The sequence below is a fragment of the Hemitrygon akajei genome, chromosome 21 (assembly GCF_048418815.1).
Source record: "Hemitrygon akajei chromosome 21, sHemAka1.3, whole genome shotgun sequence".
In the NCBI taxonomy this organism is placed as follows: Eukaryota; Metazoa; Chordata; class Chondrichthyes; order Myliobatiformes; family Dasyatidae; genus Hemitrygon; species Hemitrygon akajei.
This window is the reverse complement of record NC_133144.1, coordinates 39,296,895-39,323,804: the sequence shown is the minus strand read 5'-3', so window position 1 is coordinate 39,323,804 and position 26,910 is coordinate 39,296,895. Positions and strand designations below refer to the sequence as shown.

The window sequence follows — 26,910 nt, the reverse complement described above, 5'->3', positions numbered from 1 at the left end:
CCTACACTATTATGGTTCACAATTACCATCCTGAAAGTTATCTTCAAACATATGGAGAAACAGCTTCTTCCAGATGGATTGTAAGGGACTTCCAACTCCCCAGCATACTTCCTTCTATTAACAGTTTGAAGTGATATAATGCATATGTACCCACACCAAATCATAGTACAGGTTGAGTACCCCTTATCTGAAATGCTCGGTGCCAGAAGTGTTTTGGATTTTGGAACGTATAACAACATAGTTTGAGATCACCATAATTTCCATCCCTGAATTTATGTGCTACTGGTAAGGAGTCTTTGTCTTAGATTGTAAAAATCATTCATACCATTAATATCATGAAAATATAATGTGTGCAGGTTAACAAAAGCAGCACAGCAGCATCGGGAGAATACCTGAATCAGCTGTTGAACAACAACAAACAACAGCTGGCTTTCAGACTCCACCTACAATGCCATGTTTTGATTAAAAGGTTCTAGTACACTGTATTTGTATTTTCCTTTTTTAGGTTTCCGGTAAGGTATAAACACAATTAGGATTGCATACTTGTTCTGGTGTTAGATTTTCATTGGTGACACTTAAAAAATTTAATGCCGTTATGTACAGTATAAAAACAATCAGCATCATCGACTTATTCTGCCGCTAGATTTTCATGATCAGCAAATGCTTTAAAAATTTAATGCCGTGCCTTTTCTTAAATTTCTGCAACCAGCCTGCTGAATATTCATAATTACCAATTTTCAGTTCATCCTGATATATTTTTGCTTGTTTCATGATCAACATATATTCACTCCGATAATTCAGATTTTGCAGGTTCTCGGATTTTGGAATTTCAGATAAGGGGTCTTTAACCTGTATGGTCAGATTTTTGAATAGTCTTTCTGAATTTGCAGATTGGTTAAAATAGAAAGCAAAACTAACAACTTAATTTAACACCAAGGGAAGATTTCTTAACTACAAAAAACATGAACGGGAACAAACTTAGAATTTTATTGGAAGTGGTAAGTAAAGATATCTGCCTACAATTAAAACTTAAGAATTGATTTAAGGAATACACTAGAAAAAGATTTACGAGATGCAAGAACACAAATATATTTTGTTCTTGTGTCCATTAATAGTTCTCGAGAAAAACAAACTACTTGTTAAGACAAGAGATTTTGCAGGTGCTGGGAATCCCGAACAACGTGCACAAGATGCTGGAGGAACTCAGCAAGTTGGGTAGCATCAATGGAGGAGAATAAACATTTAAGGCCCTTCATCAGGAATGGAAAGGGCCATGAAGTACAGTCAGCCCTCCTTATATGTGAGGGATTGGTTTCGGGACCCCTCGCGGATGCTCAAGTCCCTTATTTAACCTGTTTTAGTGTGGTGAACTTTAAGACCCAGCGGAACCCCAGACCTTATTTAACCTGTCTCAGAGCAGTGGTGTTTAGGACCCGGTGGAGCTCTGAATCCACAGTGTTTCTGTACACGAAAATAATCACGATTGAAAATAAAGTGGAAATAATAAAGCGATCGGAAAGAGGTGAAACGCCATCGGTCACTGGAGAAGCGTTAGGCCCGATGAAAGCTACAATTATTACTAAGCAATGCAGTTAAGTGTTTTATATGCATAGAAAGGTAAAATATATACAATTTTCTAAGATAAAACATTTGACTAACTGACGCTAAATAATATTGGATGTAGCTGTTCCGATTTACAGGTAGACCCCGAGTTACGAACGTCCGACTTACAGTACTTACGAACCGAGGAAGGAGAACGCCTTCCGCCATTTTAAGTCGGATTGCGACACTGTCCGCCATTTTAAGTCACTGCCGTTGACACTGTGTTGAATGTTTAACTTTGTATTTGGCTTAAATTGTTCTTAGTAAGATTGACCCTGACCCCATAACCCCCCCCCTTCTGGTCGGCTGGTGGCGCAGTGAAATCAACGCCAGGCTGGAGAATGGAGGTTCGCGAGTTCGATCCATTGACAGACCACTCCCGTCCAGGTTGTTGTCGATCCAGTGACTCCTGTACCATCCGTGCCGGGTTGATTTTGAGCTCGCAACTCGACCGCTTTAAAAAAAAACACAGCCACCTCCAGTTTAAATTCCCACGCGGAATATTGTGGAGGATCAAATACCCAAACCCAGCACAGCCCCCACTTGTCCCATTTGGCCTGTCTCAGTGCGGTGGTCTTTAGGTCCAGTGGACCTCAGGAGCCGGCACAGCTTGGGACCCACTGCCCGCAGTGTTTCTGTTCCAGTGACGGTGTGCAGTGGTCCTTAGGACCCAGCGGACCTCGGGAGCCGGCGCAGTTCGGAATCTGCCGCCTGCAGTGTTTCTGTTCCATTGACGGGAAGCGATCATAATTGAAAATAAAGTGGAAATAATAAAGCGTTTGGAAAGAGGTGAAACGCCATCGGTCATTGGAAAAGCGTCAGGCTCCAGTCGGTCAACGATCGGATCAATTTTAAAGGGTAAAATGAGAATAATGGAGCATTTGAAAGGCCCTGCCCCGATAAAAGCTGCAACTATTACTAAGCAACGCAGTGGTTTAATTATTGGAATACATTTCCAATAATACGTTTCTTAAGTCTTTAAATGCATAGAAAGGTAAAATATATACTATATACCAAGACAAACGTTTGACTGACGCTAAATAATACCGAATGTACTTGTTCTGACGTACGTACAAATTCGACTGAAAGACGGACTCAGGAACGGAACTCGTACGTAACCCGGAGACTGCCTGTACTTAGTCAGAGAATTTATGATTTTTTTCAATCCCGATCCACAATAACCTACGCACATCCTCCCGTATACTTTAAATCATCTCTACATTACTTATAATACCTAATACAATGTAGTTGCTATCCTGCATTGTTAAGGGAATAATGGCAAAAAGTCTGTACATGCTCAAACAACAAGTGCTGGAAGAGCACTTCCGGGTTTTCTCGATTTGCGGTTGGTTGAATTCACGCATGCGAAACTCGCGGATAAGGAGGGCCGACTGTAATGGGAAAACAAAGTGGAACCACAGGGAAGTGATCAGAAGGGACAAGAGGAGGGGTGAGGTCTTACCTATCATCTGTCAGCTTATATTCCTCCCCCTACCTTCTGCTCCCTTCCTTTCTATTCCTGATGAAGGGTCATACCCTGAAACATCAACTGTTTATTCCCCTCCACAGATTTTGCCTGTCTTGCTGAGATCCTCCATCATTTTGTGTGTGTGATGCTTAAGCCCCATCTTTATGCCTTGTAGAGCTGATAATGGAATGGAGGACAACTTATACCAACATAACAGATTCAGGGGCAGTTCAACCAGAATTTACAGCACTATATCAAGCATACCTTTCTCATGCAAGACAGGAGTAATTCAAGATGATACAACAAACATACCAGTGACAAATTCAGTTCCAGATGGAGTCAGAAACATTGATCCCTTTAGGTATCTTGAAGTTGAACTCAAAGCAGAATGAACATTTCTTAGATTACTTCTGAAGACCAGGCTAAAATTTAAAACACAAAATGAAATTGCTTAGGTAAGTTTAAGAATTGTACTTTCACATTAGAACTGTTATGTCAAAATACTGCCTTAAAGGTGTTTTAGTACAGGACATCTGAGGTTGTGGTGATAAGAAGGGAAGAAGAGGGAGGGCAAAAAAGGAAACAATTCGTTTTTTAAGCAACACACATAAAATGCTGGTGGAATGCAGCAGGTCAGGCAGCATCTATACGGAGAAGCACTGTCAACGTTTCGGGCCGAGACCCTTCGTCAGGATTAGTTTATCGAATTAACAAACGGTATTTCTTGGTTTACTATTTCCAACTGCATAGATCAGAAATGGAAGCAGAAAAATAATATGAACTTTCTATGAGCATACTTAAAAGACCTGGAATGAGTGTGTACAACTTTCTAGAAACAATTTAATGTGCAGAAACTGCTGTGCACAACAGCAATATTACCAAAGGTAATTGCCGTACATTTATTTAATGACGTGATGTAATTGGGAACGCATTTCTGATTATTCTAAACTGAGTGACTTGGGCAGACTATTTCAGTGGATCTGAACTTCAGACTCTGAAGTCACATAACCACCATGCAAAAATGTTAGTTTTCCTTTTCTAAAGGACATGAATCTTTATAGTTACAATTACGTAAGATTAAGCAATAGTTCAAAGAATATGACCGTCAAATACTAGATAACTTTTCCCAAATCCATCTCAATAACCAAATTTGAAATGACTGTATCCTTGTCAGGATCCTTGTGTAAATCTAATCCTTACAATTTGTGGCATATTTAGTTATATCTGCTTTTGAAACTCAATGGATCCCAATATGGAGACATGCACCAAGATGTAATTTTCAGAGAAATAACCAACTAATACCTAACTTTTGGGTTACTTATGTTTAACTTGCCTAACTACTGTAGCTTCCCTTATTCATTCCATACCTGTGCAGGTGCACAATCAGTCAGAGTAAGAAACCGTGTAAACAATTAATTAATGGAATTACTGCATGGACAATTTGTATTATATTATTGGCACTAAATAAATGAAGGTTATATTCACTGTAGGAATTGAATATCAAAAACAGAAAATGCTCAGAAAAATTAACAGATCAGTAAGCATCTGTGGAAATGTTTCAGGTCCATGAAACTTCTGAAAGAGACCGTATCTTAGGTTGTTAGATGTTGTGGTTCAATGTTTGGAATACAATGTTGGCTAGATTGAATGCACCTTTTATTTAAAAAAAACATATTCACGGACACATAGAACAAACTGCCGGAGTAATTTGGCATATTAAACGGCATCAATGGACTCAAAGGAATGATCAACGTGTTGGATGGAGACCCTTCAACGGGACTCATTTATACACTAAGTTCCTCCAGAAGTGTGTTTTGTGCTTCAGATTTCACCACCTGCAGACTCTTGTGTCCACACCATTGTACAGCTCTGTCATGTACACAAGTAGTGACATACGGTAGATACAAGAAAAACTTGCAGCAACAGCACAGGCAACACACACATAAAATATACTGCACATAAACTACACACAGTTATGCCATACAGTGTAAAAACTGTGCAAAAGCAAGACCATGATGCAACAACAAAAATAAACAATCTATTTGGTGGACTGTGGCAAACACGAGGAAATCTGCAGATGCTAGAAATTCAAACAACACACACAAAATGCTGGTGGAACACAGCAGGCCAGGCAGCATCTATAAGGAGAAGCACTGTCGACGTTTCGGGCCGAGACCCTTCGTCAGGACCGTGGTGGACTGTAGTGTCCTTTCGCTGAGATGGGGTTACGGTTGTGCAGGTAGTTTCAAGAATCTAAGGGTTGTAGGAAAGTAGTTGTTCCTGTTCATAGGTATTACAGGCCCCCCCCCAAAAAAAAAAGTGAATAATAGATTTAAAAACAAAACCTACAACTGGAAACTCAAGTTTTTGCATTTGGGACTAAAGCCCTGCCAGTAAACAAATTAAAGAGGGCAGTTCCGGACCGATCACCAGACCGGCCATACAGTAACAGAGACCGGGCCAGGTGCAAGGTGATTATTTTCCAAAAGGTTTCAGTTCCCAGACATAAATCACCAACCCCGGGGAGTTCAGACCACAGGCGGGACTTCGGCCCAACAGTGATTCAGGGTTTTCAATATCCCGCCGCCAGATCTACGTGATGAGGCACAGCCAGAGTGTCCCCGGTCGGAGGTGATGCTGGGGAGTAGGGAAGGTGCGGCTCCAGACCTGCATGCCGGCCGCCATCGCCCGAGCAACAGCCACAGCCCCCGACCGCCCAGCGCCGCCATCGCGGACTGCTGCAAGGACCCCACCTCCTCCTCGCACATTGCCTGCTTCCCCAACCGAGGAACATCTCGGAATCCCAACCACCGCCTTTCATTCCATTCTAGGTAGTTCATAAATCTAAAGGAAAGATTTTGGGGAAAAAACAAAAATATTAAATTAAAAGCAAGCACGCACAGCGGGGCCGACTCTGAAAGCTGCGAGGCCCCCAGGCCCGTTTGATTCCTGTCTCTGCGGGATAGCGCGAGAGTGGTGTTGCAGAATGGCCCGGTGAAGAGAAAGATGCAAAATACAATGGGTAAATCTGGATTATTTGGCACCCTTGAGTTCCTTCTGTTTGAATTTTTATTAAGCAAGCAGAAAAATAGACGTTGACGGTAGGCTGCGGAAATGCTGAATGGATGCGTGGGCACGACGCGGGTGGCCGGCGCGTTGATAGTTCCCGCAGACGTGCATGCGGGTGGTACTGCGCATGCGCACACACGGCGGCCGGTCGCCTGTCATGTTGCTATTCATTCAGTTCTTTGGTGGGATGACGAAAGGGTTTGTTATTTGAACAGATGAAATGTGCGAATCTGTGCTATTGCCTTTTATTTTAGCAGCTTGCTTTTAAACAGCGATTGAACCGGACGTCTCAATATGGAATTCATGATTTTTTCATTGATCTCAGTAAGTAGTAAATACAGCTGTATCTTTACAGCTTCTTGTAACGTAGCATTTTATGGAAACGTTATCCTTCTCTAGTACTTTGAACAGTTGGAAGATTGCATTTTCTGTGCTGTCAGTGTTCAAATCTTCGGTGCATCAGCCAGGTAAAGTGAATTTGTAATGTGAAATTATGTTTTATGGACGATCATCTGTCTCTATAAAACCTGAGGACAGAATGTGAGTGATACAGTGGCGCAACTGGTCTCACGACTCTGGCGAGTCGGGATTCAACCTTGACTTCTGGTACTGTCTTGTAATTGTTTGTTCTCCCTAGACCGCTTGCATTTCTTCCCACTTCCCAAAGACGTGGGGTTTGGCGTATTGGCCAGATATTATCCCTCGGTGATGGCAAACGGTATGGGGCAGTTGATGGGAATGGGATGTGTGTAAATGGGAGCTTGATGGTCAGCGTGGACTTGAGGACCGACGGGTCCGTTTCCATGCAATATCTCATAACTCTGACATCTAATTTCTACCGTGAAATATAATCTAAAAGTGAACGGTCTTTCCATGACATTGCAATCATAGAAGAGACTTGAGTGCAATATTATGGAAATTAAAAATGTAAGTGATTTATTTACACAACATTACGTATCTGGGTAAGTACAGCAGACAAAACTTGATTTCCACAGACCCAAGCAATAAATCTCCCAAGCTGTTATAGTATTATTTAGGCCTACACATTGCAAATAATCATGCAACTTTACAGCAAAATATCTGTGAGATAAGAAACAGGAAGAAGCTATTTAAAAAAACAGTTTGGTAAGATTAAAATAGAGCTATTGCTTGTGTTTTTTGGTTGTTTTACTTACTATGTAGACTTTTTGTAAATTCTGCAAGTTGATTGTGGATGCAGTGCTGTTTAATTGCTTTTAGTCTCAAATCATTGTTGGAATTTTTAGATACTTCCCCTCAAAGTTTCTGCTCGTGTAGCATTTAGACAGAAAGAAAATGTGTGAAACATTGGAAGTTTATTTGCATTGACATTATTATTTGACCTCTAGACTTTTCAATAATTTTGTCAGGTATGTCAGTTTAGGGAAGCAAGACTTGCTTACTTTTTCTGGGTTTGGATGATTTCTATTCATTTATCACCGGTCAGTCTGTTTAATTTGAAACATGAAGGGCATAATGTCAATAGCAATGCAGTTGAATTATGGAGACCTTTATGCTCACAAATCATATTGTCCCACAACCTGGTACTCAAATACAGAGCAGCGTTTCTTCCCATTCTAACAAATTGCTTTTAAGGTTTACATTCAATTCAAAGATCTCGGGATTACAAGACGTGTGTGAGTGGCAGGGTGGAGTGTGGAATGTTTTTTTGAGAATTTTGCACAGTATTATATAAAAAGTCAACATATAAATATGACATGTAGAGATTGAAAAATAGTTTAAATGTTTTAAATCTATTAGAGTTCAAAAATTTTCAATGATTTGAAATTACATTTTATGAAATTATTTGTTATGGTTATAATGTTTGTCAAGCACTGGTTATGCCATTTAAAAACTCAGACCTCTACAATAAAACATGTTTCCAACTGAAGTTCCACATCCTTGACATGGTTGCCTTGATCACGAGAATTGTCCTGAGCTCCTCCCTCACTACCATTCAGGGCCTCAGACAGTTCTTCCATATGAGGCGACACTTCACCTGTGAGTCTGCTGGGGTCATCTGTATCCGGTGCTCCTGGTGTGGCCTCCTGTATATCGGTGAGACCCAGTGCAGATTGGGAGACCACTTCACCGAGCACCTATGCTCTGTCTGCCAGAGAAAGCAGGATCTCCCAGTGGCCACCCATTTTAATTCCACTTCCCATTCCCATTCCGATATGTCTATCCATGGCCTTCTCTACTGTCATGATGAAGCCACTCTTAGGTTGGAGGAACAACACCTTACATTTCCTCTCGGTAGCCTCCACCTGCTGGCATGAACGTCAATTCTTTGAACTTCTGGTAATGCCCCCCCCCCCCCCCTTCACTATCCCCCATTCCCATTTCCTTCTCAGCCTATCACCTTCCTCCCTCTGGTGCTCCTCCCCCTTCACTTTATTCCATGGCCTTATGTCCTCCCCTATCCAATTTCCCCTTCTCCAGCCCTGTATCTCTTTCACCAATCAACTTCCCAGCTCTTTACTTCACCGCACACCCCTCCTCCCAGTTTCACCTATCACCTTGTGGTTTTTCCTCCCCTCCCTCCCACTTTCTGACATTGACTCCTCGTTCTTCATCATTTTTTTTCCAGTGCTGATGAAGGGTCTCGGCCTGAAACAGCATCTGTACTCTTCTCCATAGATGGTGCCTGGCCTGCTCGGTTCCTCCAGCAATTAGTGTATGTTGCTATCATTTGAGGCTTAATGTTTATTCAACAAAGCAGAAGTACTGTCATGCTTCTACTTATCAATTGGCTTATCATTATCTTGTCTTCCGAGATACAGTGGAAGCATTTGTTTTGCTTTGCCACCCATACAACAATTTCATCACTTCAGAACATTGAGGTAGTTCAAAGGAAGAGCAACAACAGAATATAATGGTATAGTTACAGATGCAGGCAATAGAGTGTAATGCCATGACAAGGTAGATTATGAGGTAAAGTGTCAACTAAGTTTACCAAAAACTAAAGATTTGCCCGGATCTTGACAAACAGTCTCCACCTCCAAACCATTTTGCTCATTCTCTCTTCTAGTACTGTCTGTGTGGAGTTCGATGTTCTTCTGGTGTTCCTGTTTCCTTCCATGTCCCCAAAATGTTCAAGTTTGTGGGTTATGTGGTCACTATAACTATCTCTACAGTGTTGGTGAGAGTTGAGATCTGGTTCTATGTTGATGGGAATGTGGGGGAATATCAAATGAATGAGTGCTTTTAAAAAAAATTGTAGTTGATGGTCAGTGCAGATAGTATGTGTTTGTTTCTTTTCTTATCTCCCTATGACAGCATTGTGCTGATGTGAGCTGTTATTTTAACTCTCTTCCTCCCATTGTTTCGAGATTTTGAAACTGAGTTTCCACTCGGGTACTGTAACTACTCCATTCTGCTGCTCTAACATCAACCTATCAGGCCCAGGCTCCCTTTTCTCCTTGCTCTCTAATTAAGCTAAGGGTTAAAAAAATTGCAATGTAGAAGCCTCAAGGAAATGGCTCTCCTGTACAATTACTGTCTTAATTTCTTATGATTCATCAGGTACACACATAATAGAATAGTTGGATTTTCAATTTGCTGTGTAATTCAACGCAGAAAAATCAAGCCAAGCCCAGAATTCTTTGTGCAAAGAATGCAGATTTAGAACTCACATAGATTAAAGCAAATGAACAAATGTAGTCATGGCTAAACAAGTCTCCAGGTAAGGCCATCCCTTACTTCGCTGCTAGGATTGTGGCTGCTTCCTTTTATTTTACAAGTAGTATTTAATTTTAGGTGTTGAAGCAGGCATTAAGTATAGGCAAATCCAGTTCCATTTTAAGTTTTCACTGTTGTAATCAGTATTTATTTTTTGAAAGAAGATACGGTTTCTGATTTAGGCTGACCTCATTTTGTGGCTTCACCATAATCCAGAGAAAAATTTCATACAAGACTTGGGTAAAATCCTATGGAGAGAACAGTTTGCAAGAATTGTGACTCCTAAGAATCAGAATACAGATCTTACAGTTCTCAACTAGTGTCTTGAACAACAAAGTGCATTTGTATATTTTTAACATAGCAAGTTGTCTGAGGTGGTGCATCAAAACAAAATTGGACAAAAGTTGATGTGTCGTTCTTCTGTGCTTCAAGCAGAGACTGAATAATGAAGGACTGTTATTGCAACAGTGAGTAGACTTCAAAACTTGACTGATCTTTGTGAATGTAATGTAAGATCAGAAAGGTGCAAAGTTCACTACTCGAGCTTTTCTGTGCGAGAGAATTTTAGTGTTGTGCAGGAGCTGTTGAACAGGAAAGATTTTTGATAATTTACCAGCTAATGTCAGGAAGTGAGTAGCTGGAGGAGGAAGAACATAATTAGACAGAGAATAAAATCAGGAATAATTGGCAATTATTTTCAAAGTTAAATTGTATTCTGGCTAATTCACCTGGAACAGGATCTGCCATTTCTGTTCCAGAGAAGCAATACCCTATTACACTGGACAATTGGAGTGCTGCGCATGTTTAGTTCTGCTCACAAGAGATTCTCTGCGAAATGAATACATAAATATTTGAAGAGCATAGGCAAGAGTCTCTTAACTATTTAAGCACTTAGATTAGCTGAAGATAGATTTCCATGAGGTTCAGTGGACTCTAACTTTCTGTAGACTTCCTTTTTGGTATCTTAATAAAATAACGAGTGCCAGCTCCAGGCAGGAGTTGTTGCAGAGAATCCCACTCTCTCCAGATGTGGGAGATTGCTTCAAATCTTGATTGGAAAACACCTTTGGGTTAATACCAACTCTAGGCTGGTGTTATAAAAAGGATATTGAGGCACCGATGAAGGTTGATATATTAGAATTGGAAATGAGAGGTGTATGATCATGCACTTTAGTGGAAAGAATAAAGGTGTAAATAATTTTCCAAAAGGGGAGACAACTCAGAAATTAGAGGTTAAAAAAAGAGGTGAGGGAGTTCCAATGTAGGATTCCCGAAAGTAAACTTGCGGGTTGAGTCAGTAGTAATAAAGGCAAATGCAACATCAGATTCATTTTGAGAGGACAAGAATATAAAAGCAAGGATGCAGTGCTGAGGATTTATAAGGTGTTCGTCAAACTGTATTTGGAATATTGTGAGCTCCCTATTTGAGAAAAAGAGGTGCAGGCTTTGGAGAGGGTTCCAAGGAGATTTACAAGAATGATCCCAGGGATGAAAGAGTTAATGTATGAGGAGTATATAATGACTAGACCCTGTACTCACTAGAGTCTAGAAGGATGAGGGGGATTTAGAAGGATGATATCTACTGAATATTGGAAGGCCTGGTTGGAGTAAACATGGAGATTATGTTCCAGGAATGGGAGAGTCGAAGACAAGAGGGCACAGCCTCAGAATAAAAGGTGGTGAGGACCTGAGTGAGATTTTTCTCTTAGCCAGGGTAGTGAATCTATGGAATTCATTGCCATAGTCAGTTGTGGAGGACAAGTCATTGGGTGTATTTAAAGTAGAGGTTAAAGATTCATGAATAGTAAGAATGCCAAAGGTTATGGAGAGAAGGCAGAAGAGGAAGTTGTAAAATATTGCCAACATCTCCTCCTTACACCAGAATTACCCTCATCTCCTCCATTTCCTAGATGTGCACCCTTTTCCCAACTTCCCACCACCTTAATAGAAATAGGGTTCCTCTTGCCTTTATCTAACGCCCCATGAGCCTGGGCATCCAGCTCATCATTCTTTGTAGCTTCTGCCATCTTCACCAGGATCCTACCACCAAACACATCGTTCTCTCCCCTCCCCCACCCCACACATGCTGTGATTCCCTTGTCCACTTGTCCCTTCCCATTAATCTCCCTCCCAGCACTTAAACCTTGCAAGTGGATGAAGTTCCACTCCTGTCCATTCACCTCCTCCCTTTTCTCCATTCAGGGCTACAGATAGTCTTTCCAGGTGAGGCAACCCTTCACCTGTGAGACTGTTGGGGTCATCTAGCGTATTGGGTGCTCCTGATCTGGCCTCTACATCGGTGAGACCCGATGTAGATTGGGAATGCTTTATCGAGCACCTTCCCTTCATCTGCAACAAGCAGGATTTCCAATCCCCATTCCCATTCCCATTCGACATGTTGGTTCATAGCCTCCTCAGGTTGGAGGAGTGACATCTCATAGTCTGTTCCAATCGGATAGCATGAACATCGATTTCTCTAACTTCTGGTAATTTTCCCCCTCCCCCTTCCCTCTTCTTCTATTCCCAATTCTGGTTCCCCTCTTACCTTTTCTCACTTGCCTAGCACCTCCCCGGTGCTCCTCAACCCCTTTCTCCCATGGTCCACTCTCCTCTCCAATCAGATTCCTCCTTCTTCAGCTCTTTACATTTTCCACCAATCACCTCACAGCTTCTCACTTAATTCCCCCTCCTCCTGCACTCACCTACCTCCCCCCCCCCTCACCTGGCTTCATCTATCACCTGCTAGTTTGTTCTCTTTCCCCTCCCCCCACCTCCTTGTTCTGCCTTCTTCCCCTTTCCTTTCCAGTCCTGATGAAGGATCTCAGCCTGAGTTATTGACACTTTATTCCTTTTCCTTGATGCTGCCTGACCTGCTGAGTTACTACAGGCATCTTAAACATGTTACTCTGGATTTCCAGCACCTGCACAATCTCTTGTGTTTGTAAAATATTACTAGTTAGAACTTTTTTTTGGTGGGGGGAGGTGAATTAAAGAATGCAAGACAGTTGACAAAAGGAATAAATTGGAGGACCTGATTGTTTCTAGAGTGAGGGGTTTAGGAACAGAGGCCACAGTTATAATATTCAGGTTGTACATTTGTGATGATAACAAGTGTTAGTGTTTGCCACCATTACAAAGGCACACATATGCACAGTAAAACCTGTTGGACCAGAAATTGTGCCGAGTATTTTTTTTTGTTTGTATTTTGGACTTCTAAGAAATGTAATGCTTTCTACTTCCTGTTTGTTGTCTGAAAAAAATCTTCACTGGGTCTGGTTGCTTCACCAACTCAACACCATCAAAGCACAAGACATCATTTAGGTCCTGCGTCTGACCGTAACCCATAGCAGTTAAGTAAAATTCCTTGCAGATGAACCACTCGGGCCTATATTCAGTTTTCTTCCAGGTCAGTCATGTCTGCTGTCACTTTGTTACTGAATAGTCCTTCTGGATAAGGATTTTTACAAAAAAATCCAAGGGAAAAATTCTGAACGGAAGTTCTGAATATACCCTAGGACCCTGGGAGTTAATGCCTCCCTGTGCAGTTGGATCCATCTCTTTCTGACTAACAGATGTAATCGGTAAGGTAGGCAGCAACATCTGCCCTGATTATTTTAAACACTGGTGCTCCACAAGATTGTGTCCTCAGCCCACTACTCTACCTCCTGTGTACTCATGACTCCATGGCCGGATTCCGCTCTAACTCCATCTACAAGTTTGCAGATAATACCACTCTGGCAGCTGCACCTCAAGAAACGATGAAGTGGAGTATAGGGAGGTGATGGAGAGAACGTCAACAAAAGAGCTGGTCATTAACTCAGAAAGTGAGTCGGTGCACATCTCCTGCCTACCTGAACCCCGCTGAGAATGAGATGGTTGATTGCTTTGAAGTTCCTAGGTGTGAACGTTACCAATAGCCTGTCCTGGTCCAACCACTTTGATGTCACAACCAAGAAAACTGACTAACACCTCGACTTCCTTAGGAGACTTAAGAAATTTGGCTCATCCCTGTAAACCCTTACCAATTTTTATCGATGCACCATGAAAGCATACTGTCTGGATACATAATGACTTGGTATGGCAGCTGCTCTACGTGTAACTGCAAGAAACTGCAGAGAATTGTGGAGACAGCTCAGCATATCATAGTAACCAGCCTCTCCTCTGTGGATGCTCTATACTTCTTGCTACCTCAGTAAAGAAGCCAACATAAAAGACCCCACCTACCCCAGACATTCACTTTTCTCCCCTCACCCTTCCATTAGGCAGAAGATACAAAAACTTAAAGGCATGTGACACCAAGTTCAAGGATAGCTTCTGTCCCACTGTTATCAAAATCTTGAATGGATCTATGATACGATAAGATGGACTTGGCCTCACAATCTACCTCATCATGACCTTGCACTTTATCGTCCTGCCCTGCACTCATTCCTTTGGTGGTTTTTACACTTTATTCTGCATTGTTATTGTTTCACCTTATTCTAGCTGAATGCACTGTGTAATGATTTGATCTGTATAAACAATATGCAAGACAAGCTTTTCACGGTATCTTGGTAGATAATGACAATAATAAAACAACATCAATATAGATTTTGCTCTTGGAGTTTTTAAGTTGAACCACGTGGACGCATTTAAGGTGCAGATAGATAATAAAAAAAGAACTGAAGGATATTTTGATGGGGTAATTTTCAGAGAATTGATTGCTAGGAGGAGACTGTGGTAAATTGCAAATCCTAGAATGGATGTGTTGTGCCAGATGGCTTGTATGCCTAATAAAATTCACGGATTTATACTGCTGCAAAACTTTCCATCTTACTCAAAGCTGTAACCTTTAATGCACTTTTAACCACAACTTTTTTAATTGAAACAACTTCTTAGTTTCATGTATACAGATTGATATGTGCTGTAGGATATATTCAAATTATGTTTGTGCAATATAATATTTAGTTCTGAAAGTGTTGTTTGTCTCATTGTAGAGCCATGAAGGCTGTACAGGCTTGAGCAGACTAGTTCACAGATGGTTTACTGTTGTGTGAAGGTTTCCATTACGTATTGTCATCAGATAAATACAGGTTTTGTATTTCCTAATAGAGCACAAGAAAATAGAAACAGCCACTCAAACTCGCCAAGATACTCATTGTGATCGTGGCTGATTAGAACCCCTAATCTGTGCCGGTTTCCCAGTCCTAAATGCTTTAATTTTTTAAAATCCAGTTTATCTAGCTCCTCTTTAAAAACCATCAATGAAGTAGCCTCTTCAGCCTTTCAGATTAGAGAATCCCCTTGCCTTGTTACTGAGGTAACACTTCATGTGCTGGGGTGTTCTATTGTGTCCAGTGCTCTTGATGCAGTCTTCTCTACATTAGTGAGATCTGTCGTAAATTGTGGGACTGCTTCGTCGAGCACCAAAAGTGGAACTTCTCAGTAGCCAAACATTTTCAATCTGATACCCATTCCCATTCTGACATGTGGAGGAGCAACACCTTATTATATTCAGTCTGGGTAACCTCCAACCTCATGGCATGCACATCGATTCCTCCTTCCAAAAAAAATTCTTCTCCCTCCACCTCTCCTCTTCTTTATTCCCCACTTTGGTCTCTTAGCTCTTCTCACCAGCTCACCTCCTTTCCTATCAGATTCCTTCCCCTCCAGCTCTTTATCTTTCCTACCCATCTGGCTTCACCTATCACGTTTTAGCTAGTCCTCCTTCCCCTCCTACCGACTTTTTTATTCTGGTGATTTCCCCTTTCCTTCACAGTCCTGTTGAAGGGTCTCGGCCCAAACTTCCATTGTTTATTCATTTCCATGGATGCTGCCTGACCTATTGAGTTCCTCCACCATTTGACATGTGTTGCTTTGGATTTATGGCATCTGCAGAATTTCTCTGTTTACTACATATTCTCATTCTTTTTGTTATACGTGGCCTGCTAATGGTTTGGTATTCTTTACCCTTTTGCACTTCACTCATCCTTCCTACCATTTGCAATAACAATCTGTCTAGGTTCCCCTAACTGATGCATACTTCACATTTTCCCCACGTAAAACTTCATTTGGCAACTTTTCACCTACTCACTAACTCATCTACGTTGTATGGCAGACTTGGGTATGTTGCACCCTCCGGGTCATTAATGTAATTGAAGGTTAACAACTGATTCCTGATGTTTTCCACCTGGTTCAAACCTGAAAAAAGAGCTAGTTGTTTATTCCAGCTCCGTATTTAATCCATGCTGATATGCTTCCCTAATAGGTGCTCTTGTTCACCAGCCTTTTATGGGAAATGCCTTCTGGAAATCCAATTCTAACTATGTATCAACTCTGCTTGTTACACCCTCAAAGAACTCTAGCAGAGTTGTTAAACGTGATTTACCTTTTATAAAATTGTGTTAACTTTGCATTAAGCTTCTCTATTACCATTTCTTAACCGTAGACTCCAGAATCTTGCCAATGATGGATGTTAAGCTAACAGGCCTATATTTTCCCAACTTTTATCTTTCACCACTCTTCAACACCTGTGTTTTATTAATCCTTTGATGCCTTCACAGAACTAAATTTTGAAAAAAGATCAGAATCAGGTTTAATATCACCGGAATATGTTGTGAAATCTGTTATTTTATGGTGGTGGTAGTACAGATCTCTAAATCTTAGACTAATTGGGCCAAAACATACTGGTCCCAATTAACCAGAATCTAGCCATTGAAGCTAGCCATTGAATGTCTTTGGGATATTTGAAGTGTCATCTTTCATAAAGATGTGCAATGTTTTGGTTTAAATTGTCTGCTGTTTCTGTTTACTATTAATTTCCCTGTCTTAACTTTCAGCAGGCTAACTCATACATCACGTATTTTCTCTCTATTTGTATATACTAGGTGTATATAAATAGGAAGCAAGTACTTAATGTACTGTATTATTGTTATGATATTACTGTTTGTTCGAATATTGCTAGCCAGTGTTAACTATCTATCTATCTATCTATCTATCAACCTTCTCTCTCCTTATTAACTTTTTAGTCCCATGCTTCTAGTTCCAGTATAACGTCAGCTCTACCACTTGCCCTTTCTACTTTGTATGCTCTTAATTTTTAATGTCATGTTTTAATTGATCTCCTTTGTTTCCATCAAGATAGTTCACCTTTTTCATGGAATACCATTTTCTTTTACCTTGAAATCTGTGTTTTATACAATCAATAGATGGCCAAAGTCCTTGGTTTGCAAATGGAAGCCCAAATGTCTGCATCCTGTATCAGTATTGGTCTTGTGAAATATTGCAAATGGCATTTCATGTCTTAAATAATTGTACAGTTGTGGCTGAGGCTAGTGCTACTGCAGTAATGGTTAACATTTTGTCATTCAAAATTCCAGCAGTGTCTTATTAGAGCTTTATGAATTATATATTAATGCCAAGGCTGAATTAATGCACAAGTAAATGCAAGAGATTGGAAAAAATTCAGGTGTAATAAAGAATATTCTGGAAGATTTCTGTTGCACATATTTGTATCTTCATTTTGCATCAGTATGTTAACTGAGCAGGAAGGTAATGTTCTAAAAGCATAAACCTGCTGTTGCTAGAACTGAAATAAAAGCAGTAAATGCTGGAGATGCTCATCAGGGGAGGCAGCATCTATGGAAGGAGATGTGCTGTCCAGGTCAATGGTGTTTCATCAGGACTGGAGAAGTGAGAAAACACACATCTTTTAAATTGTAAAGAGGGGAAGGGTGGAAAGAACAAGAAAAGCCAAGATTGTCCAGGTGACACATGTCTTTGAGGATACTAAAGAGAGTCTTAATCTCATGTTCTCGATATTTACGACTTACTTAATCATTTATTTTTGTGTTTTTCTTTTTGTATTTGCACAGTTTGTTCTCTTTTGCAAACTGGTTGAACACCCAAGTTGGTACAGTCTTTCATTGATTCTACTATAGTTATTACTCTATTATGGATTTATTGAGTATGCCCTCAGGGTTGTATACGGTAACATATATGTACTGTGATAAAGTTACTTTTAACTTTGTTAATCGTGGAGCAATGCAAATGTAGGGAGATGAATGAATTTTGTATGGAGGCAAAAATCAATTCTGGAACTGTGAGATGTTGAACCCAGCAACTTTTGTAAATGAGGGAGTGTTGGAAGTAATCAGCATCCGGCGAGAGAAAGGCTGAGTTAGTTCCAGGTAGGAACTCGACAGCTCTGACCTAAAAGCTAGTTAACTTCTGTACTGAGTCCTTAGGGCTACCGTGTGTTTTGATGGAAGATGTGTTCTGTTCCTTGACCAGCTGTAAATGGTGCCGGTCTCATGAAGTAGTATGTCATGTAGGCCTCAGCATTTGATATTGAATTTTAAAAAATCAGATAACCACCATCTAGTTTTGGTACAAGGTCATTCTCCTATAATGTTTTAAGTAAGTTAATTTCTCTCATCACAGATGTTATCTGGTCACTTGGGAGTTTTCCCATCTTTCTCTTCTCACAGTTCTAGCATTTACTTGTACCTCCACGCATCTTAACGCATCTTCTTCTAAACTTGTAGTCCTCTTGAGACCATTCTACGTCCTCTTGTATTGGACCAACAGCACTTATTTCTTTGTCCCTCTTTTATCAGATGTTCCTTTAACTCTCCACTCCTTATGCAGCAGTAGACTTGCTTGTTTTCATTATTTTTCCAGTTCAGATTGAGCGACTGTAATTGAAATGTTAGCTCTGCTTCTTGTTCCGCAGATGTTGCCTGGCCCAGTGAAAATATTTTCATGCTCCAATTTGACCTTGCAGATTTGTGTGGTTGGATTTGATATTAAATCCAATAAAATAATCTGGCTTTCTTTCTCAGATTTAGGTTGTTCACACAAGATGACTCACAATATCCTGAAAAGTTTACATCGAGTTGAACTCGGATACAATTACTGGCCGCTATTTTCACAAATTGGAATCCGTCTTTACAGTTATGAAGAAATCCCAACTTTTTTAAAAGGCAATCCATACATCACTGATGGATATAGGGCTTACTTGCCATCAAGTTTGTGTATCAGAAGGTATGTTTAAGTAGACTTAAGTTTCAGAAATATTGATATGAAAGTATAGGTTTAAGTTGAGGGAGTTGGCATTGACGAGAAATTTATAGCACAAAAAAGTTAAGTAATGTAACTAAGACTCTTTAATACCTACTCTTATTTGTTGTCAACGTCTGTACCTTTATCTCCTAAATAAACTAATGTTGGTTGGCTTTGTCCACTGCCTCTCAATGTATACTGTTATTTTGAGATCAAATCCTTTAATCTTTGACATATCCCATCCTACCCAGCCACATCCTATTAGCAAGTATTTGGGTGCCAACATTTGCCCTTCCTGCTGTACAAATTGTTCCTCGCCTCTTAAACAAAATCTGTTTCATCAGCCTCTGGATGGGGACATGCTGTGGGGTTTTCACCAATTTAGCTTTTACACAGCTGTTGAAAACACAGGAACAGTGTGGCACAGCTAATAGAGCTGTCACCTTGACCCCAGGTTCAATCCCGACCTGGGTGCTGGCCATGTGGAGATTGTTCATTCTCCCTGGGACCATGTGGGTTTCCTCAGTGCTGTGATTTCCTCCCACAGCCTATGGTTGTATGGGTTGGTAGATTACTGCCCCATTGTCAATTGCCCAAGTGTGTAGCAGAGTGGAAGGAACACACACAAAATGCTGGAGGAACTCAGCAAGACTGGCAGCATCTATGGAAAAAAGTACAGTTGACGTTTTGGGCTGAAACCCTTCGGCAAGACTGGAGAAAAAAAAGCTGAGGAGTAGATTTGAAAGGTGGGGGGAGGGGAGAGAGAAACAACAGGCGACTGGTGAAACTTGGAGGGGGAGGGATGAAGCAAAGAGCTAGGAAGTTCATTGGTGAAAGAGACAGAAGGTCATGGAAGAAAGAAAAAAGGGAGGAGGAGCACCAGAGGGAGGTGATGGGTGGGCAAGGAGATAACATGAGAGAGGGAAAAGGGAATGGGAAATGGTGAAGGGGGGGGGGGGCATTACTGGAAGTTTGAGAAATCTATGTTCATGCCATCAAGTTGAGGGCTACCCAAACAGAATATAAGGTGTTGTTCCTCCAACCTTAGTGTGGTTTTATCCTGACAGTGGAGGAGGCCATGGATGCAAATATCAGAATGGGAATGGGAAATGGAATTAAAACGGGTGGCTACTGGGAGATTCCAGTTGTTCTGGCAGACAGAGTGTATATGCTCGGTGAAGCGGTCTCCCAATCTATGCTGGGTCTCACCGATGTACAAGAGGCCACACCGGGAGCACTGAACACAGTATATGACCCTAACAGACTCACAGGTGAAGTGTCACCTCACCTGGGAGGACTGTTTGGGGTCCTGAATGGTAGTGAGGGAGGTGGTGTAGGGGCAGGTGTAGCCCTTGTTCCACTTGCAAGGATAAGTGCCAGGAGGGAAATCAGTGGGGAGGGACAAATGGACAAGGGAGACACATAGGGAGTGATCTCTGCGGAAAGCAGAGAGTGGGGCGGGGGCAATGAAAGATGTGTTTGGTTGTAGGATCCAGTTGGAGGTGGTGAAAGTTTCAGGGAATTATGTGTTGGACACAGAGGCTGGTGGGGTGGTAGGTGAGGACAAGAGGAACCCTATCCCTGGTAGCGTGGTGGGAGGATGGCTTATTATAAATCAATGGACCCTCACAGCTACCTGGATTGTATCTCGTCCCACCCTGCTACTTGTAAAAAATGCCATTCCCTTCTGTCAATTCCTCCCTCCCCACCACATCTGCTCCCAGGATGAAATTTTACATTCTAGAACGAAGGAGATGTCCTTCTTTTTCAAAGAAAAAGGCTTCCCTTCCTCCACCATCAATGCTGCCCTCAACCGCATCTCTTCCATTTCACGCACATCTGCTCTTACCCCATCCTCTCTTGGGGTCATATGCTGTGTTCGGTGTTCCCGGTGTGGCCTCTTGTATTTCTGACGTAGATTGGGAAACGACTTGACCGAGCACCTACGCTCTGTCCGCCAGTACAAGTGGGATCTCGCAGTGGCCACCCATTTTAATTCGACTTCGCATTCTCATACCGATGTGTCCATCCATGTCCTCCACTGTCAAGATAAAGCCACACTTAGGTAGGAAGAACAACACCATATATTCCATTTGGGTAGCCCTCAACCTGATGGCATGAACATCGATTTCTCAAACCTCCAGTAATGCCCCCCCCCCCACTTCACTACATCAAATTCCCTTGTCCCTCTCTCGTGTTATCTCCTTGCCTGACCATCACCTCATCAGAGGATGAGAGGTGACCTGTTAGAGGTGTACAAAATAATGAGAGGCATTGATCATGTGGATAGTCAGAGGCTTTTCCCCAGGGCTGAATTGGCTAGCACGAGAGGGCATGGTTTTAAGGTGCTTGGAAGTAGGTACAGAGGAGATGTCAGGGATAAGTTTTGTTTTGTTTTTTTACGCAGAGAGTGGCGAGTACGTGGAATTGGCTGCCAGCGGCGGTGGTGGAGGTGGAAGCGATAGGGTCTTTTAAGAGATTCTTGGATAGGTACATGGAGTTCAGAAAAGTAGAGGGCTATGGGTAAGCCTAGGTAGTTCTAAGGTACGGACATGTTCTGCACAGCATTATGGCCTGAAGGGCCTGTATTGTGCTGTAGGTTTTCTATGTTTCTATCACCCCCCCCCCCCCGCCCCGGTGCTCCTCTCAAACCGCCCCCCCCCCATTTTTCTTTCTTCCATGGCCTTCTGTCTCTTTCACCAATTAACTTCCTAGCTCTTTGCTTCATCCCTCCCCCCTCCAAGTTGGTTCTCTATCCCCTCTCCCCACCTTTCAAATCTAATCCTCAGTTTTTTTTTCTCCAGTCCTTGCAGAAGTGTCTGGCCAAAACGTCGACTGTACTGTACTCTTTTCCATAGATGCTGCCTGGCCTGCGGAGTTCCTCCAGCATTTTGTGTGTGTTGCTCAGATTTCCAGCAACTGCAGATTTTTTCTTGGTTAGGAGAGTGGGAGGAATTGATAGAAATGTGTGGAGAATAAAATGTGATTAGGATTAGTGTAAATGGATATTTGATGGTTGGTGCAGTGGCTGACGGGCTTGTTTCCATGCTGCATAACTTGTATAACTCTCAATCATTTAAAATGCATTGCCTTATGTAGACAAGATTATATATTATTGCATAAGACTGGATGAATAGATGAAATTATAACAGTGATGTCTTATCATCTGTCATTTTATAAACTAGCACACTCCAGAAACAGTATTTCACAGGGAGGGGACAGGATGCTGGGAGCAGGGCTGTGGAAGTGGCCAGGCTGACTCCTAATTAATTGCCATACTTGACTAACTGGAATCTGACAAGTCCAGAACATGCCAGGAAGCAAAGTTTTTTTTCTGCATAATGAAACAAAGTATTGCAGCTGTTGAAATCTGAACTGAAAGTAAATTGCTGGAAAACATTGTTGGGTTAGGCAGCTGGGAAAAAAGGAGTCTGTTTCAGGTCAAGACATTTAATCTGCGTTGAAGTGAATAAGTCTGTGGAATGGTTTAAGGAGCAATCTTAGTCCTTGGTGATCTTTATTACATTTTATTTTATCCCTTTCTTGGAACACTGAGGCAGAGATAGAGCTTGATAATTTAACTTTTTATTCAGCGGTGAAACAATGACTGTTTTAGTTAATTTTAAATACATTTTTAAGGGGGCTAGCAAGGTTAAGATTAACTGCCTGTCTCTAATTGCCTTGGAGAAGTGGGTGGGGAACTCCCATCTTGAACTGGAATTCCAGAATTTAGATCCCATGACAATGAATCTTTTTGCAATGTGTTTTGAAATCAACATAGGATGTATCTTGGAGCTAAATCTGCAGTCTGTGGCATTGCCATGAGCCTGGAGCCCTAATCCTTTAATGGCAGAGTTACTGTTGTTACATTAGCCTATGCAAGTAATTACTTGCATAAAAAAGTTGAATTTCCCCATGGGGATGAATAAAGTATCTATCTATCTATCTATCTATCTATCTATCTATCTATCTGTACACTTTGTAGATGATACACACTGCTTTGTTCTGGATGCTTTTCAGTTTATCTTGTAGGTGAACTTTGGCAAACCCCAAAGCAAACTATTTTGTGTTCTGAAGATGGATTTGCAGAACACTGTCCTTTTTGCTGAAATTGACACCCCATTAATGTTTTTCCAGGAATAGTTTTTAAATAGGGATGGGGTTGCAGTGATTAAGATCTAGACTGTTTCAAAATAAAGCTACATTTCTCTTCTGCTTATCAGTGAAGTTTAGCTCTGGTGCTCAAGTCTGAGCATAGGAATTGCTGTGACGCTTGTCCAGCCCCCATCCACATTTGTGCAGATGAACTGCAAATCATAGCTCTGTTCACCACAATTTGCAGGGATTTTTAGCTTTTGTGTGGCTAATGTTTCACTTAGTATCAGCGTAAGGAGTCTTGACAATTAATTGTTCTCCCAAATACCATTTATTTGAGAATGTAGGTGTTTTGAATACAAAGTATCTCTCATGTTCACATTTTGCATCTATCTAATCTAAATTTTGTAACATTCAAATGTAACAGGTTCGTATTTCACTTACACTGTGTTTTTCAATCTGCCTCCTATTGAAAATATAGCCTGTTTGTTTTGTCCAACGAGAGTGTGAATATATGGAGCCACTTGCTGGGGTTTCTATTGTTCTTCCTCATGGGTCTACATGACACTTGCTTCCTGTTGCCGTCATCAAACAGCACCCGGGATGACTATGTCGTTTTTATCATTTTTGGCTTCTGTTTCCAGGTAGGTCATTGCTTAAAAAGGTAAAAGGGGCTGTCGGGGTGAAAGTAATTGCAGGTTTCTACATCATACATCCACCTGTCAATCCCCAATCTTGAGCTCACAACTCTAGCATACTAAATAGAGAGTGCAGATGGTATGAGGGGGAAATGGGTAATTTTCCTAGCACTGACACTGCACCCCTGTAATGTTACTGTACTGATTCACTATTAATGCTGATGTGCATCTAGTGTCAATGTACTGATCTGTTTCTGGGCAGCTGAGAAAAGTGCCATGACCTCGGAAGAACATAGGTGTAGAAGAGAAGTACCAGCTGATACGGTGGTCAGAGTTCAGTAGTGAGTCTTATGATTTCTCTTCTCAGAGTACGTAGGTTAAGAAGAGAATTGATTGTGGTGTTCAAAACAATGGTAAAGCAAATGGGGAGAAAACTCTCAGTAATAAAAGGAGACAGAATTGAGGTAGTTGGTTTAAAAACATGGAAATAAAATGATTTTGGAAAAAGTTGTTACTTCTGGAAAAATCAACTGTAAATACATTGTAGAGGGAGGCTTCATGGGAGTGAAGCATAGTGGTGTGAGATATAGTTACAAACTGTTCAGTGAGCTAGGTTGTGTGTGTCCATCTGTGCACTGACTCGCATTCATCTTCATTTTGTGTTTGACTACAAGGTCATAAGATGTAGAAGTGGAATTAGGCCATTTGGTCCATCAAACCTGTTCTGCCATTCAATCATGGCTGCGCTTTGCCCTCTCTCCATAATCCTTGACACCTTTACTAATCAACTTAACAGTTTTCTGATGAGGTATTCCCAATGACTTGGCATCCACAGCTATTTGTGGCAATGAGTTCCACAGATTCATCACCTTCTGGCTAAAGAAGTTCCTCCTCATTTGGTCCTAGACTCTCCCACTATTTGAAACATCATCTCTGTGTCCACTCCATCCAGGCCTTTCAATATTCAATAGGTTTCGGTGATAATCTCCCTCGTACTTCTATAAATCTGTGAGTACTGGTCCAGAGCTGTCAAACGCTCCTCATATTTAAAGTCTTTCATCTGTGGGATCATACTTGTAAATCTCCTCTGGACCCTGTTCAATGCCTGCATATCCATCCTTGGGTGTGCTCACAGTACTCCAGGTGTGGTCTGACCAATGCCTGATAAATTCTCAACATTGCATTTGCCTTCCTTATTACCAACTCAATCTGTAAATTAACCTTTTGGGAATCCTGCACCAGGACTCCCAAGTCCCCTTGCACATCGGATTTCTGAGTTATCTTCCATTTAGAAAATAGTCGACACCTTTATTCTTTCTACCAGAGTGCATGACCCCACACTTCCATACACTGCATTTCACTTGCTATTTCTCCTAATAGTTTGTACAAGTCCTTGTGCAAACTCCTTGCTTCAGTAACACCACCTTTACCTCTACCTATCCTTGTGTTGTCTGAAAGCTCAGCCGCAGTACCAGCAGTCCATCAGTTCCTTCATCCTGATCATTTTCCTGTCATAGAAACATAGAAACATAGAAAATAGGTGCAGGAGTAGGCCATTCAGCCCTTTGAGCCTGCACCGCCATTCAGTATGATCATGGCTGATCATCCAACTCAAAACCCTGTACCTGCTTTCTCTCCATACCCCCTGATCCCTTTAGCCACAAGGGCCATATCTAACTTCCTCTTAAATATAGCCAATGAACCGGCCTCAACTGTTTCCTGTGGCAAAGAATTCCACAGATTCACCACTCTCTGTATGAAGAAGTTTTTCCTCATCTCAGTCCTAAAAGGCTTCCCCTTTATCCTTAAACTGTGACCCCTCGTTCTGGACTTCCCCCAACATCGGAAACAATCTTCCTGCATCTAGCCTGTCCAATCCCTTTAAAATTTTATACATTTCAATAAGATGCCCCCACAATCTTCTAAATTCCAGTGAGTATAAGCCTAGTCAATCCAGTCTTTCTTCATATGAAAGTCCTGCCATCCCAGGAATCAATCTGGTGAACCTTCTTTGTAGTCCCTCTATGGCAAGAATGTCTTTCCTCAGATTAGGGGACCAAAACTGCACACAATATTCTAGGTGTGGTCTCACCAAGGCCTTGTACAACTGCAGTAGAATCTCCCTGCTCCTGTACTCAAATCCTTTTGCTATGAATGCCAACATAACATTTGCCTTTTTTACCGCCTGCTGTACCTGCATGCCCACCTTCAATGACTGGTGTACAATGACACCCAGGTCTCGTTGCATCTCCCCTTTCCTAATCGGCCACCGTTCAGATAATAATCTGTTTTCCTGTTCTTGCAACCAAAGTGGATAACCTCACATTTATCCACATTAAATTGCATCTGCCATGAATTTGCCCACTCACCTAACCTATCCAAGTCACCCTGCATCCTCTTAGCATCCTCCTCACAGCTAACACCGCAGCCCAGCTTCATGTCATCCGCAAACTTGGAGATGCTGCATTTAATTCCCTCGTCTAAATCATTAATATATATTGTAAACAACTGGGGTCCCAGCACTGAGCCTTGTGGTACCCCACTAGTCACTGCCTGCCATTCTGAAAAGGTCCCGTTTACTCCCACTCTTTGCTTCCTGTCTGCCAACCAATTCTCTATCCACATCAATACCATACCCCCAATACCGTGTGCTTTAAGTTTGCACACTCATCTCCTGTGTGGGACCTTGTCAAAAGCCTTTTGAAAATCCACATCCACTGGCTCTCCCCTATCCACTCTACTAGTTACATCTTCAAAAAATTCTATAAGGTTCGTCAGACATGATTTTCCTTTCACAAATCCATGCTGACTTTGTCCAATGATTTCACCTCTTTTCAAATGTGCTGTTATCATATCTTTGATAACCGACTCTAGCATTTTCCCCACCACCGATGTCAGACTAACCAGTCTATAATTCCCCGGATTCTCTCTCCCTCCTTTTTTAAAAAGTGAGGTTACATTAGCCACCCTCCAATCCTCAGGAACTAATCCAGAATCTAAGGAGTTTTGAAAAATTATCACTAATGCATCCACTATTTCTTGGGCTACTTCCTTAAGCAGTCTGGGAAGCAGACCATCTGGCCCTGGGGATTTATCTGCCTTTAATCCCTTCAATTTACCTAACACCACTTCCCTACTAACGTGTATTTCCCTGAGTTCCTCCATCTCACTAGACCATCGGTCCCTTACTATTTCCGGAAGATTATTTATGTCCTCTTTAGTGAAGATAGAACCAAAGTAGTTATTCAATTGGCCTGCCATGTCTTTGTTCCCTATGATCAATTCACCTGTTTCTGACTG

The 26,910-nt window shown here is 41.5% G+C and overlaps 2 protein-coding genes across 6 annotated transcripts in view; one reads left to right on the top strand and one right to left on the bottom strand.

Moving 5' to 3' along the window:
- The window catches only part of LOC140714247 (NFU1 iron-sulfur cluster scaffold homolog, mitochondrial-like), a 44,003-nt gene extending 38,195 nt beyond the window's left edge, over nt 1–5,808 (bottom strand). Inside the window, exons 1-2 of the mRNA XM_073025291.1 lie at nt 5,738–5,808; nt 3,383–3,492 (exon numbers count right to left, since the gene is read on the bottom strand). Coding sequence (XP_072881392.1) covers nt 3,383–3,492; nt 5,738–5,799 — 172 coding nt within the window. The 5' untranslated portion in view covers nt 5,800–5,808. The remainder of the gene's footprint in view (nt 1–3,382; nt 3,493–5,737) is intronic.
- A 188-nt stretch (nt 5,809–5,996) lies between these two features.
- Nucleotides 5,997–26,910, top strand: part of LOC140714246 (progestin and adipoQ receptor family member 3-like) — a 46,888-nt gene continuing 25,974 nt past the window's right edge. For 4 of the 5 annotated variants that reach the window (XR_012095849.1, XM_073025287.1, XM_073025290.1 and 1 more), the window contains exons 1-3: nt 5,997–6,092; nt 18,658–18,859; nt 23,454–23,616. Coding sequence is in view for 4 of the 5 variants with exons in the window: in XM_073025287.1 (XP_072881388.1) it covers nt 6,077–6,092; nt 18,658–18,859; nt 23,454–23,616 (381 nt within the window). In the remaining variant the exon portion in view is untranslated. Of the gene's footprint in view, nt 6,093–6,276; nt 6,464–18,657; nt 18,860–23,453; nt 23,617–26,910 lie in introns of those variants that run through there. The other variant, XM_073025289.1, reaches the window with a different exon arrangement.